Raw genomic sequence first — 14,965 nt, 5'->3', positions numbered from 1 at the left:
TCAAGGTTTAAGTAGGACTCAGTAAATAAGGTCCATGACTACCGAAAATGAAAACAAACTATTGCATGATTGATCATTAAGTGAATACCATCCACCAAGTGCATGAAAAGAGCAGAGGTCCTGTGTGAATTAACACGCTTATTGAAAGTTGTGAATCGCATCAAACTGTTTGCATGAGCAGTTGAAGAGCAAGTTAAAGAATGATCACAGAATTCACAATGAATTTGTGAGATTTGGGGACATATTCTGAAAGAAACCAACAGGCAATACAAAGAAGATAATACAATGGTTTACACATAGGTAGGAACGACTACCTGCACAAATGCAGGGCCAAAAACAACTAATTGGCAGCAATACTACAGAAAGCTTCCTTTGCCTGTAAGATACATGAAGCAACTCTCACTGCAGTTGGCCCTTGCAAGGAGACGGAGCTTCTTCCGAGTGCTGGGTCTGGTGCTGGTGCAGCACAGGAAGAAAGGTGGGGGTCACTGGACACTATCCAGAGAAGGGTGAGCAAAGGCTTAGAGAAAGATCTGTGGGGGAAACCACAGGACTTTCAATTGAAAACCGGAGAGGAGAAAAACCAATGCGAGATGTGATAATAATCTTGCAATATGAAAAAGAGCCACAAAGATAAACTGTTCTTCATGTTCTCTCAAGTATAGGAAGCAGAAACAGATTTCCGTGACAGTAAGGAGGCTTTAGATGAGACATCAGAAAAACTTCCTGACAGTAAAGATACTTCAGCACAAAGCTAGATGCTGAGGGCATTTCTGGAGGCTTCTGAGAACACGTCTGTCAAGTATGCATGAGGAACCAGAGATACAGAGCTGATCCTGCCTTCAGGAAGGGGGTGGACTAGAGGGCCTCTTGGCCTTTTCTGCTCTATTTTCTAGTTTGTCTGTGAAAAAAAGTCATGTACTCACCTATGAGCTGTATCTCAAGGTGCACAGTTGCACAGGGACTGAGTTAAAGCTGAACAATACATTTGATTCTGGTATGTCTTCCCTTTGGAAAGCTTGCCTTGTAACCTTAACTGGTACAGGAGAAAAGATGGATTTTCTTGTGTCTATCCCTCATGTTTCTCTCTGCCTTCTCCATCCCTGGCTCCTCATACCAGCACCTGCCTGCACCCTTAGCCACATCCCCACTCTTCCCACTACTCATCCAGGCTTAAATCCCTTTGATACCTAGTGTTTGTTGTGTGGCTTCAAGCCCATATCAAACATAAAGTGCTTCTTGCTCCCAGTTTGAATGCTCAGTCTGGGGTGTTGCATTCCCCTGCTGCCCCAGGCAGCACTGCCATGATGTGGGCTGGAGCAAAATCCCTGCTAAAAGAACCTGGGAGGAATCCAGCTATCAAACTCTTGCTGAGTTTCCATGGAGTGTATGTGAACCCTGCTTATAGGTAGGTCCAACCTGGAAAGGGAGATTTTCCGAAGTAAACCAAAAGACACATTCCTGACAGAACACTGTATTCACCTCCCTTCCCAAACCAAAATTCATATTTCTCCTGCCATTACAGGAGATTTTTCCAGAAAAAGACTGCAAAATATTCTAACACAAACAAAACATGTTTTCAGCAGTCTCAATCTCAGAAAAGGTTAAATAACTTGGGCTGAGAACCCACGCTCCATTTCACCTGCTCAGTTATAACTTATAACCTTGTATTGGAAATCCAGTACAGGTAAACTGAGTCCAAACTGGCAGACAGCATGGTAAGCCCTTGTAAACAACATTTTATGAGAGAAATCTTAGTAACAGACAGAGCTGCTATCCCTACTATAACAAATACCAACAGAAGTTCCCAATGACCTTTAAAATGGCCAAAAATGAATTTAAAATGTGGAAGACACAGATGCAAAAATCCCAGGGAGAGTGCAGTTCATTTAGTGTTCTACCTTACTGCAACCCAAATACCAAGGAAGTCTGAAAAGACATTTACTTTTGAACTACTTTATATGAAAGGGACAGAAAAAAAACGTGAAATAGATTTAATTGAACATTTTCGTATTAATTGTTGAAAATGCAGACAAAATACAATTCAGAAAATGACAGAATCAGTGATCTGTATTTTATTCTATCATCTCTTCTCTTACCTGCCACTGAAGAACAAGAGGAACCCACTCCTTGAAGAGACCTGGCAATAAACAGTAATGTGTAGCTTCCAGAGAAGGCAAACACTACAGGAAAAAGCAGACGTAAAGTCTTCAAATTAGGTTAACTGTAACTAGGTTAAAAAGTTAGATTTCTTGAAACGACCACAAAAACTTCATACAATTTAATCAAGTGTTCACAGTGTTGCTTTCAATGCTAACTGTATTATTTTCTCTTATTGCATTTCGAAGTGTCAGTGTTGAATGGCTCTCAGGTGCCTAAGCCTCCTGGTAACACAGAATGCAAGAGCCCAACCAGTTTTAACTAATTACTTGGGATTTGATTACATTCAGCTCTGATTCAGCTGCACACAGAAGGAGTAATAAGACCTTTCTTTCCAACCTTACTTCTCTATGCTGCTTCATTTAAGGCTGCCCAGTCCGAAGCTCCAGGCATTCAGGGAAAACAGGATTTAACCCACCTGCATCCATGCACCAATGTTTCCTTCAATAAGTAAAATGGGTGGAGAGAGGTTTTATCCTGGTGATGCCAGCTCCACATTAGATGTCATGCCGCACAGCTGGCTGAAGGGGCAGGGAAGCCAGTTCCACCCATTCAGGGGGTTGTAGCAAGGTCCTGATCCTCCCAACAGCACAGCATTATAGAAACTGCACCAGAGGAGGTACCTTTCTGTGAGAGATTTAACCCCAGGCTCCACTCTTAGCCACTATCTGTCTTTTTTGACACAGCTCCTGAATGCTGCACTCATCAGTCTCACTAAATTTCCCATCCGCAACACTGGGAAGTAGGAGTGTTCCAGAAACCCCAGCACATCTCTGCTTGCAGAGCCTGCATAATGCTCAGTGTCATTAAATCTACAGTGAGTTCTTAAAACCTTTTTCAGCTCCTATCTGTTGGCCACTTAAGGAATTTTGCTGGGTAAGTTGGAGCTGTGGGAAGCTGTTATGCACCAACTAAACAGTAGATCCCCATGCACTTCACCTACCTGCCTTGCAGCATTGTGCCTCTTGGGCTTTTCACCAGGTCTTAGAAAAATCTCTACCCATGTGGACAGAGAAAAATCAAGAAAAATAAAGGAAGGAAAGAAGGATGACTGCAGATCAACAGTACTACCCTCTGCCATGAATTAGGCTCACTGCTCTTATCTCCATCCCAACCAGAATGTGTCTAACGTGTTTCTGAAATGCAGAGTTGTCAGTGACTCTAAGACCAGCACTTCAGTCCCTGATGATACAGTTTTAAGCTTGTTATTCCTTCTCTTATATACAGTAAACATAGAAAACTGTTCTCTTCCTTTTTGTCATGGACTCTGATAGGTCTCACATCTACTTTCCGACGCAAACTGGTTCTTTCGCCACTCTCACAGGCTTCTAAGGATCCTTGTTCTCCTCTGTACTTTCTCTATCTGGGACACAACTTTAAGTGCTATGCCAAAACCGAACATAAAACAGCAGCTGAAGCCTTATCAATGCCATTAGAGCAGACAAATTATCTCAGCTGGCTTGCAGGCTGTGCTCCTGTTTGCACATCCCACAGCGATGTTCAGCAGCGCTATGATACTGTTGACTCATACTTTACTCATGAGCCACTGCAGCCTCATGATCTTTCCGATAAGCCCCTACTATAGCTAGTTGTTAAGGACCCTTCAAAATAGCCCTCTCATGGCTGATAGGACTCTCATGGCTCTCTGTTTAAAACTGTCTGAGCACCACTTCAGATTCCAAGAACCTGAGAGAAAAATTCATCTAAGGAAGAGACCCATCAAGGTGGGATGGGAGGTTATGAATTCCTTACAGCAAAAGTAAGAGCATACTTGTCAAATCTTATCACCACCACCATCCACATGGAGCAGCCATCTTTAATTTTCCTTGGAACTCAATCCCTCTACATCAACAAGAAGAATTCATAGTGATAATTATTATATATTGTTTACTTAAAAGTTGCATCTGGACCAGACCAAATAAGCTGTGGACACTTACTGATAGTTGACACAAACATGATGCAGAAGCCAGCAAACAGGGGGATCTGGTAGCCTATTCTGGAAAACAAAACAAACATTCACATTTCTGGGATTGCCTCATTGACATTTTGAGTTAGACTTACTCACATGAGTGCACACACCACAAAACCCCAACCTATAGTTCCTTGGTAGGTTTTGAACTATTTATTGTGGACCACAGGATCAAATTTGTCCATGTTACAAATGCCTTTTCATGTGGCACAGCAGATTTGTATCTGAAATCCTTGGAAGAAATCCTTCTCTCATTAGAATCTGAATGCCCTGTTCTCACTCTACCATAATTATTCCCAGTAAAGCCCCTCTGGGCCTCCATGGGATTGCCAAGGATATGAGAAGGGAAGATCTGTCTGAGCATACTGACTTAGAAATAGCCCAGTTGTGTTTCAATGCTCATCTGTTTCCATCCTCATGAGACAATGACTATAATGAGATACGGTTGTTCCAATGGCTTTTTTACTGGAAAAAAATTTCATCAGCTTTGTTAGGAATTCTGCCTCAGCAGCCAGGAGCACTGGAAGAGTCCCAAAGATCTTGAGAATAATATTGTTGCTTTCCATGTGTTTAGGAGTAAAAATGGAGCTGATAAAAGCTTTCTTCATCAGCCCACTTCTTCATTAGGACTCTAAAGAGCCTGTGGAAATGGCTGGTTGCTATAAGTATTTTCAGGTTTCCAGGAAATAAGGAACTATCTGTCTGGAAAGCAAATGTATTTTTAAGCATCTAAAACTGAAATTTCAAGAAGAATTACAATATACCATTTTTTATGCCATTAAAAGGCTTCCTTAGGATCAAAACCACTACCCCGGTAGCTCTGAAGACAGTCTGTGTATTCTGTTCAGCACACTTCATTCATGGCTTCTTTTTTTGTAGGACTGTGCATCTCAAATGTATTTTCAAAGATATTATTTAATGGCCAAGTTCTTCAACAATGGATGATGCTTTTCAAAGGAGTTCTAACTGACTTCAGCTTCCAATGATTTGAAAGTATTGGGCATTTATATTGGCATTATCGGCTAAAGTAGATCAGTCGAATAATGAGAGAGTCTATAATGGCCCTTTTAATTTTTAATAATAGCAGTCATGACATAGGCAAACCAAAATAATTATTTTTTTGTTTGGTTTTTTGTTAATTCAATTTTTATCCAATTAAGGACCATCAATAATGGAAATCTCTTTGAAGTCCAGGGCTTGATGCTCATTACATCTCTCACTGTAACATTTGTTTGAGTTTTGTGAATGAACATGTTTCTACATGCCACAGAAATCTCTAACAAAGAACAATTTTGCCTGAAGTATCATCACTACATTAAAATATGTCATAAACAGTGTGTGCAGGTTCTTGTAGTTGAAATTTGTAAGTGGGTGTTACAAATATCCAGCAGATACTGGTTACTCTTGTGCTATTTAACTGAACTGCTATCTCCAAAGCAAATTAAATCCCTGGGCACTTCTTTCTGTGGCCTTACGATAATCATTTTAATCTCGCAGCACCTTGATACCTGGTATGTGAGGGAATAATACTACCTTTTTTTGTCTGCTTTAGTTAAAGTGGATGATTTTTTGAAGCCTGTTTCTTCTCATGCTGTGTGTATAGTAGGTGTTATACAATGGGATGCCAATCTCCTCTTCATCAGGGACTGTAGCAATAGGACAAGGGGTGATGGGTTCAAACTAAAACAAGGGAAGTCCAGGTTAGATATAAGGAAGAAGTTCTTTACTGTGAGGGTGCTGAGGCGCTGGCACAGGTTGTCCAAAGAAGTGGTAAATGCTCCATTCCTGACAGTGTTCAAGGCCAGGTTGGACAGAGCCTTGGGTGACATGGTCTAGTGTGAGGTGTCCCTGCCCATGGCAGGGGGTTGCAACTAGATGACCTTAAGGTCCTTTCCAGCCCAAACCATTCTATGATTCTATGTTTCTATGCACATGAAGAAATGAAAAAATACCCATTACCAGCATCTTGCCTGCCTCAGAGCTGAAGTGGGCATTTCCCTTCCCAGTGGGATCACGGTGGAACAGGCCACAGAGAGTTTGACCATAGCTGCTTTGATTTTGAGTTCTTCAAATAAAGAAAGCACTGACAGAAGTACAGATTGAAAAAAAAAAAATAAAACCCTGCAGATATGGCTATGAAACAATGCAGGTGTGGTATGAGAGCAAAAGCTGAATGTCCTGATATCTTCTTCCATTGCAAAGTAGAGTTGTGCCTGTCAAGGCTATCTCAGAGATATCTGGGCACACAGTTGTCTCACAGGACACTGTGTGAGAGAAGTCTGATTTCAGTACAGAAATCAAGCAATTTTTAGGTTTGACGCAGGGGCCACGAGATAGCAGTTTGCTTCTGTAACAAGTACACTGAATTAAAATTCAGTTATTTGCATGAAGACAAATGCCATCCAAATTGGTTCCCACATTCACATTTCCATCACTAGATCAGAGATGTGAGCTGTGAGATCTTCCATAAACGTTAACGAGTTAAACAAGGAGAAGGGCTATCACACTAGTTCTAAATTATACTCTATCAAGCTAAAGCAGATTTCAACTCTTCCAGTAGGCTTCCTACACTTGGAAAGTTTCTGGTGGTTGAAGGCTCTAAGAAAATAAGTATTTTGGAAGTCAATTCTAATGCTCAATGAAATACTGTTCAAGCATTGTTCTTAATTTTTGCAGTCACAGATACTATTCCTCCTTTATCTTGGACAAGCAGAGTCACAGCAAGGTGTGAAGCAATACATAGCAGAGGGTGATGAGAGCAGAACTGGAGCAGAACTCAGTCCTTCTCTTATTACCCAGCAAACCATGATGCTCTATCATACATACCTTTTCCTCCACACAAAAATTAACCATTTCAGAACTAGACTCTGTTATATCAGCCAAAGCCTGCATTGCCAGTGACCCATCACACAAGATGATGCAAAGGCATACAGGTCAGCACAGGGAATGCAGTTGTACTGAATTAAACAGGTCATCATAACCCTCCTAAAAGCTGCTTGGAGCTTCACCCACAATTTGGTGATGCGTGATTCTGGTGTGCTGCCCCTGCCTGAGACTGCTGAACCTCCAGAAGTTGTGGTTGCTTTTGCTCAGGGGACAGTCCTACCCACATCCAGTTGACATTTAGTTAGATATGCAGATTGTCCCTTCCTGCATAATCTTAGCAAACCCTGCCTCCTCCTGAAATAGCAGCACTAATTAGTTGGCAGTTGTGCTACCACAAACGTCTGATCTGCAGCTGCATTCTCTGATCTGTCCAACAGATACTAGAGAGCACAGACTGGAAGGTTTTGCTGAACTATTACGCTATATAACACAAATCACCACAAAAAGTAGAAGTTCTACTTGTAATAGCCAATTATTCAGTGATTCTGTTCCTTGGTCCTGGGCCATTGAAACCTGTGAATATGCAGTTTCTATTTCTCAGCCATGACATGGCATATTCCATCACAGCTATCTCTACGTTTTGTTCCTCTGCATGTATGAAACATGAAAGAATATTATAGCCTGACTTCTCTCTTCTTATTTCTTTTTCCCATGCTCAAGCACGCAATTTTCGTGGGCACTCTTTTCAAAACCCTCCAAGAAGCAGAGTCCAACATGTTCACCAAGGCTTCCTGCAGCTAAAAGTGCTTCCTACAAGTATTTCTGACCTCTGAAAAAGATGGAATCATTAGTTGAAGGAGGAAGAAGAAAGCCTGCCACTGATGGAGAACACCTAAATTCCTCCATTTCAGTCCCCTGCTGGCCCCAGACTGCAGGACTGTTGGGAAGTGGATTGTACCCATTCACAAGGTTACCCTACAATAAGACAACTGATCGATGGGTCCTGTGCAGCAGTAAAATAAAGGTTACACTGACCAGGTTAGCAGCTGTGAATGATTAGAGCCTATTTATCCATCCATTACAGTGCTGCATGTGTCTTGGTCATGAACCATGCTCCTAGCCACTGCCTCCCTCATGCAAAGAAGATCAAAGCTGTAGTCAGACTGGTTCAAAAATGATGATGAAAATATCTGCTCATTTTTTAACAATTTTCGAGGCCACTATATAGAAACACAAGGTTAAAACTACGTATTTTTTCAGACTGATAAAAAAAGGGAGAGACATGGCAGGGAGACATTCATCGGCTCTAGTGTGTTGCAGGGCTCACACAGCTGGGCTCACAGCCTCATTCAAAGAGCTTGGGAAGAGTTTGGAAAAAATAATGGAGCAAAAAAGTTATTTATAAGGGGCACAGCAGCCTTTTGCCCACTCTCTTCACTGGAAAGGATTAGGCAGAGCCTTCAATCTCCCCTTGTCAGTGCATCCTCCTCACAAAGTGCCCTGTATCAAGAGCTGTGCTGTTTGTGTAGTTTCTTACCAATTTCACCACAAGGCAAAACATAAAAGTGCATCTGAGCCACAAAAACATATTAGCTCTGCCCTGAAGCTATGCCATGGTGGGAACTGTGTTGGTGACATCCTAAGGCAAAGCCATCCCCTAGAATTTCCTTTCCTAGCGTTTTGTTAGACCAAGGGTAAATTGTGTTTGGTTTATGAATTGCAAACCAGTTCACTAAGCCAGGTGTGTGTTTTGTCTGGAACTCCATGGAAAGAGCTGGGCTTTAAATAAGATATATCTTTAGCAGAACATACTTCTTGACTGAAACCAATTTGGAAATTTACTTTGAAAATATACACTTCCAGTAGTCACAGAAAAGGGAAAAAAACAGCCTACGAAACTTCCAGAAAACCTGAAATAAAGTAATTATTGACACAGACTCATGAATAGAACATCCTGTTGCATCCTGTGCAAACTCAGGCACTCAAAGTCAGCACCTACTGAAAGCCAGTAACTCCATACTTGATTAAAAATCCAAACCACTCTTGAATATTTGATTCCAAAATCAAGTTTTGATTGAAAATTAAGTATTTTGATTGAAAAAAAATCAAACCATGAGCACAGTGTGTTACCTGTTTGAAAAAGAAACTGACTGGGCACCTTAACAAACTGTGCATGCTGATCTTGAACTAAGCAACGTATTCTCCTTCAGCTGTACTATTTTGCTGAAATTTTGCAGAAGTAATAATGGCAATAACAATTTCACTAAAGAGCTTATCAGTGGTAAGGAAGAGTTTTATAATGATAACTCACATAGTTTCTGTTTCGTTTATCATAATCACAGTTTTCACACTGCTTTTTAATTATCATATACATTGTTATTAGGAAATGTCAACTTCAGGGTTTTTTTTGCCAATGACTTCTACAGTTAGTCGATAAATGTGTTAACTGATATTTCCCACTGTGCATTTCTCAGAAGAAAACCAGATACTGGTACCAAGATACAAATAATGCATGAAAGAAAACCAGTAATCCTTCAATCTAATTTAGGGCCACTTTGCAGCTAAGGCGCTCATTTCTGCTGCATGAGAGAAGAGTTCGTCACGCAGGACACTGGGAAGATGCACTCCTTTATTTTTCTTCTCTCACTTATTGGGCATCCGCGCTTGCCAACCTGCCCCTGTGATTGCAGCCACACACTCAGCCCCATGCAGCAACCTATAAGGTGTTTCCAGGAGGAAATCTCAGCTCACAGCACTGATGTTCACACTGGTGTGTTCCCAACCCTGCTCCTAACAGCAAAGGAAGTTGCTACAAGAACATTTGGGGCATCCCTAAGGGTGTATCACGTGTGTCCTGATAGCCTTGGCACGGGCCACACGAAGCTCCAGTTCGGAGATGCTCAGGTGCATAGAGAGGCATCGGCAGGGACACACACCCTCTTACTTGGGCAGATGTCTATCAAAGAAAGAGAGGAGATCATATCTACAGTATGACGTAACTGCACTGTTGAAAATCGTCAATAATGTGGAGAATATTATTGCCTTTCTCCTGGTTTGGCAGGTTGTGGAAATGATGATACTAACAGAGAAAAATAAATATCAACAGGACAATAACTTAGACAATTAGGAAAATCTAGAAGAATACCTAAAGAACTGTTATGAAAATACTCCTTGATGTGATGTTGCTTTGCCTGTGGATGAGCTATCAAATCCTCACAAAACTATACAGAAATTCCAGGTAACAAAAATCTGTTTTCCTCCTCAACTTGCAGCAATGTTTGTGGAAAAGTAGTTTTACAATGGTGTACTTATTATCTGTATAGGTGGCATGCAGTAGGAGATAAGATGAAATGAGAGAGAAATGAAACTATTCTATGATTCTTATAGTAGAATCATAGAATCATAGAATGGTTTGGGTTGGAAGGGACCTTAAAGACCATTTACTTCCAACCCCCTGCCATAGGCAGGGACACCTTCCACTAGACCAGGTTGATCAAAGTTTAGATCAGTTCCACAGGTTGAATACAGGTTTTGAATGCATAACACTGTGAGTCAAACCCCCTTACCCCTCAGTTGGATACTGTTCCATCAAATTGAAGTTAAACACTCAGACAATATACATGTATAAGCTGTGAAACCTAAGAAAGGTACTTCTGGCTTCAAAACATGAAATATCTAGCATCAAGGTGTGTGTAAGTGTTCTGGGTATTGTCACGTGTGATAGGCATTGACTGCTTAAACAGAAGTGTTTTACAAGGACAAATTTCTGCTGTGTATTATTTTATGAAAGGAATACTTCTTCATAAAAACAGCTTAAAAAAGAAATACAAAAATTAGTGCTCAATTAAACACAATTTGGAGTTTATTTCCTGCAGAGATTGATCTATTTTCTGTTTAGGAGAACTGCAACTGCTTCTGTGGGAAACAATTACACAAAATGCTAACAATCAAATCCAATCAATTATTAACATCAAGAATTTAAATGATATTATAAATACTTTTTAATTTCCATGTAAACATCATCAGTGCTCAGATTTTGGGGGTGGTGGGGTGGGGTTGTAAGGCATTGATATCCATTATATACCCTTGATCCTGGCTCAAATAGAATTTCTGTAAAGTGCCACTTAAACATATTTTGTTGAAGACATCACATATATGCAAGAATTTAGAGAGGACACTTTGAAGGCTGGGCTAGATCATGTACTGATGGAAGTCTGCCATCCCCTGAACTCAGTGATGAACATGGCATCAGCAAAGCTTAACACTTACACATTTTTCACTGAAGTCCACATGAATTTCCCACTGATTTTTACCTCAGATGACTCTAAATCATTGAATACCAAATAACACCAAGAGCTCCACATCTCTATGACAGCAAGGAAGGGATGTGAACTCTGACTACAGTTTCAATATCACGTTTGCCTAAATGTAGGTGCAAGAGATACATCAATTCACAGTGTTTCATAAGTGCTATGTTGTAGTGTCTTTTGGCCCCATGTAACTGTATTGAAGATGTTTCAACACTATTTCATCAAAAGTTTCTATAAAAACCTGAGGTCTTAGGAGGTGGAGGAAAAGTGTTCAATACTGAATGTATCAGATGGCTCATGTGTGTCTTACCGATTGATTTGGGAAAGGATGCAGGTGTTTAGGAGTGTTCATCAAACATATTTCACTAAAATATTCCTCCAGTTAAAGTGTGAAGGCCGCTAAGCCAAGGCCACAATAGAATTAAAAATGCTTTGTTTGAAATACTAGTCCAGACTAAAACATCAGTAGAAAGTCCTGAGTAACATAGCAGAAATAACATACCTGTTTGTCAGCGGCCCTATGAAAGGGTTAGTGATTAGCTGCACTGTTGCTTTTGAAGCAAACAAGAGACCGACTTGCACATTTTCATTCAGCAGGTCCTTATCTTCCTTCGGGCAGTCAGATGGGGAAGGAGTCACATTTACTATCATTTGTTCTGTTTGAGTAGGATGCAGCTCTCTGGGTTGTGTCATATCAGATTCATTTCCAGTGACCATCGTTGAGTTGTCATAGTAGGAAAAGATGCTCTGAAAATTGTCCATCGTTGTTGAGACTACACTAGGTTTAGTAGTCTGGATTTCTGAGGCATTTTTTTCATGTTTGATGCTGTAAAGGTAACTGGGAATTATTGGCACTGGAAAAACAAATAGAATACATTGGCATCTTACTACCAGGTTATTTGTAAATGGAATCACCAAATTTTCTTGTTTGCTTTGCCATTGCTTACGAAACACAAGGCTTTCCTACACAGACATTAATAAGGAATATGAATGGCAGAAACACAGAACTGAAATAGAAGTTTGCTCATGAAAACTGTAACTTGGAAGTGCAGTTTAAAATAAGTTCTTTTACATGAGTCTTTATTTTTTGCCAGTTTTCATAAATATAATCATTCAGAGAGCAAACTGCAAGAAGTATCAAAACCTGTGTCTGAAGAGTCTCTTTGTTGCACATGACTGCACAAATCTGTTTATTAGGTTGTAAAAGCAGGAAAGATGAGAAAAGCATTGAAAATACTATTAAACCAAACATAAAAAAATGAAATAAACCACATTTCTGAAATAAACCACATTTCTAAAATAAACCACAAGCATATTGATAAGTAACAGCCATAAGAAGGAAAAAAATTTAACACTCCTATATTAATTAATCAGATTTAGTGTGTTGATGTTTGCATATCTCATTATATATAAAAATCTGCATCAAAAAGGTCATCCAGAAGGGACTTTCTTCAGATGCTTTAGGAATTTAGCTGCAATTTAATTGCATTCATATGTATCTCAGGAATTAGCATTTCAGAATTTGTACAAACAGATGTCGGGTTCATTCAGTTTCACATCAATGACAGAATCATACCTCCTTGTCTTGCAACTCTTCCTGAGAAAGTCTCTTCCAGTAAGTCTGCAAACTGTAATGATTTCTAGGGCTTGTAGCATACATATTACTGAATGAGTAATTAAATGTTAATCACTTTATCAGAAAGTATATTCATGTGAAAAAAATCCAAAATCGACTTGCTAAAAATATATAGGTTTTTAGCTAAGATCTGATTGTGACATCAGCTTTTCAGGTGAAGTCCCCCAAGAAATCCAGGAGTCTGGTTCAGAAGCTGACAGGGCAGCATCAACTGAGAGCCGTCCCTGCACAGCCCGATCCACTTCCAAGAGACACATGTGCATTCATGTATGTGTGTCTGTGTGCATCCACGAACCACTAGCTCCTCTGAGCCCTTTTCTTTAAATTCATAGAAACATTGGAATATCAGGACTTCTAAAACAACAACAGTGAAAAATATTCAAGCACTTTATTTGACCAGATTCTTGATGCTATGACACCGTAAAAGGTGCATCTTCAACTTTGATCAAAACTTGGATTATTTTATTAAACCAACTCACAGAAGTGCTTTTCTTAAACCCCAGCTCAATAGTTTTCTTATTAACCCGCCAATTAAAGACCAAACTGGGGGGAAAGAGAAACTATCTCAAGGAAACAGGCATCTCCAATGTTATCTAGCCTGTTGTTTCAGTTGCATGACCACAGGAGAAAAAATGATGATGAGCTAAAAATACTGTTATCTGTCTTTCTGTGAAGTATTAGTGGCATTTAGTTGGAAGAAAAAGAATTGTGAAGACCTTTTTTATACCATTCATTATCCTGCAATTAATATGGAAATAAAGCCAGACTTTGGTGTGTGACAGTGTTTGCAATACCTAGAATGTAATTTGTGCCTTAAAAAAAACCAATCAGTGCTTGGAAATGGTTGGTTTGGGAGCATTAATCATGCATGCGGGGAATACATCTGTCACTGGAGATTATTTCTGGCATAAATCGGGAGGGAAGGAAAAAAAAGCAAACAACCCAAACCCTTTCTACCTACCGACTACCGTAAGCAGCATGTTGTCCAGCAGCAGGGCGATGAACACGATGAGCAGGATGAGTTTCCTGGACTGCCGGCTCTCCCGGAGCCACCGGAGGAGGCTGAGCTCGCCCCAAGCCATGGTACCGCCGCTCCGGCTGCCGACAGACAAAGGCCTTCAGGGGCCGGGGCGGACCGGGGAGGGGGGACCCCGCAGGCAGCTCCGCGGTGCGGGTGGCTCGGGGGAGCAGGAGCCCCGCTCCGCACCGCGCTGCGCACCGCGCCCGGAGCAGGTCCCCGTCCAGCCGCACGCTGCGAGCAGGGCAGGAACGGGGAGGAGGAGGAGGGGAGGAGGAAGAGGAGGAGGCGGCACCTCTGATCCCAGTGTGAGCCCGGGGAGCGCTGGAAGCGGCGCAGGGGGGACTCCCCTCCTCTGTCCTCCCCTCCCCGATAGCGATGCTCCGGGTCAAGCAGAGGGCTGTGGCTGGGGGACACAGCAAAGCCTCTGTGTGCCCACGGGCAGAGGGGAAAAGTCCCTGCTCAGACGCTTAAACACGCGAGCGGTGTGCTCTGTCAGCGAGCCGAAGGGAAATAGTGCCACTGAGTGATTCTTTTCCAAGAATTAGCGATTTGCACCATTTGGCATTTAAATTGCTCATCTTTCTTGTCTGCACAGAAGTCCAAGTGCTGTACCCAGCCTGTGGCACTCGGTCCTCAGCATCATGAAGTTCTTTTCTTCTCAATCTAGGTTAGAAAAGAGATTAACCGTGTTGAACTGATCAAGAAACACCTTTTAACAGAGATTTGCATTTTATTAAAACGTTTCCTTTCATATCACATAATACACTGCTTGCTTTTAGTCACAGGGAATGAACTTTGAACTGTTCTTTGCTTCGCTGTCTTCACTGAGCTTCACTTTTGGTAAAGCCCACTAGAAGTGAGAGAAGTCTCTTGAGTTTAATCGTCCCAGAACCAAACATCAGAGTGAAGCTGATGCATATTATGTGTTTCTTTAACTACATTCCCTGCTGTGTATGTTAACCAGTTTAGAATCATAGAATCATAGAATGGTTTGGGTTGGGAGGGACCTTAAAACTCTTCCAGTTCCAACCCCCTGCCATGGG

General features: G+C 41.2%; 1 protein-coding gene across 2 annotated transcripts in view; it reads right to left on the bottom strand.

The window, feature by feature from the left end:
- SLC18A2 (solute carrier family 18 member A2) overlaps nt 1–14,062 on the bottom strand; it is a 43,508-nt gene extending 29,446 nt beyond the window's left edge. For both annotated transcript variants that reach the window (XR_004389912.1, XM_032919934.1), the window contains exons 1-4: nt 13,863–14,062; nt 11,768–12,119; nt 4,098–4,156; nt 2,100–2,183 (exon numbers count right to left, since the gene is read on the bottom strand). Coding sequence is in view for 1 of the 2 variants with exons in the window: in XM_032919934.1 (XP_032775825.1) it covers nt 2,100–2,183; nt 4,098–4,156; nt 11,768–12,119; nt 13,863–13,983 (616 nt within the window). In the remaining variant the exon portion in view is untranslated. The remainder of the gene's footprint in view (nt 1–2,099; nt 2,184–4,097; nt 4,157–11,767; nt 12,120–13,862) is intronic.
- Between the last annotated feature and the right edge of the window lie 903 nt (nt 14,063–14,965).

The sequence above is a fragment of the Strigops habroptila genome, chromosome 5, assembly GCF_004027225.2.
Source record: "Strigops habroptila isolate Jane chromosome 5, bStrHab1.2.pri, whole genome shotgun sequence".
NCBI classification, from domain to species: Eukaryota; Metazoa; Chordata; class Aves; order Psittaciformes; family Psittacidae; genus Strigops; species Strigops habroptila.
The sequence above is the reverse complement of the archived record's forward strand: the minus strand, read 5'-3'. Positions and strand labels throughout refer to the sequence as shown.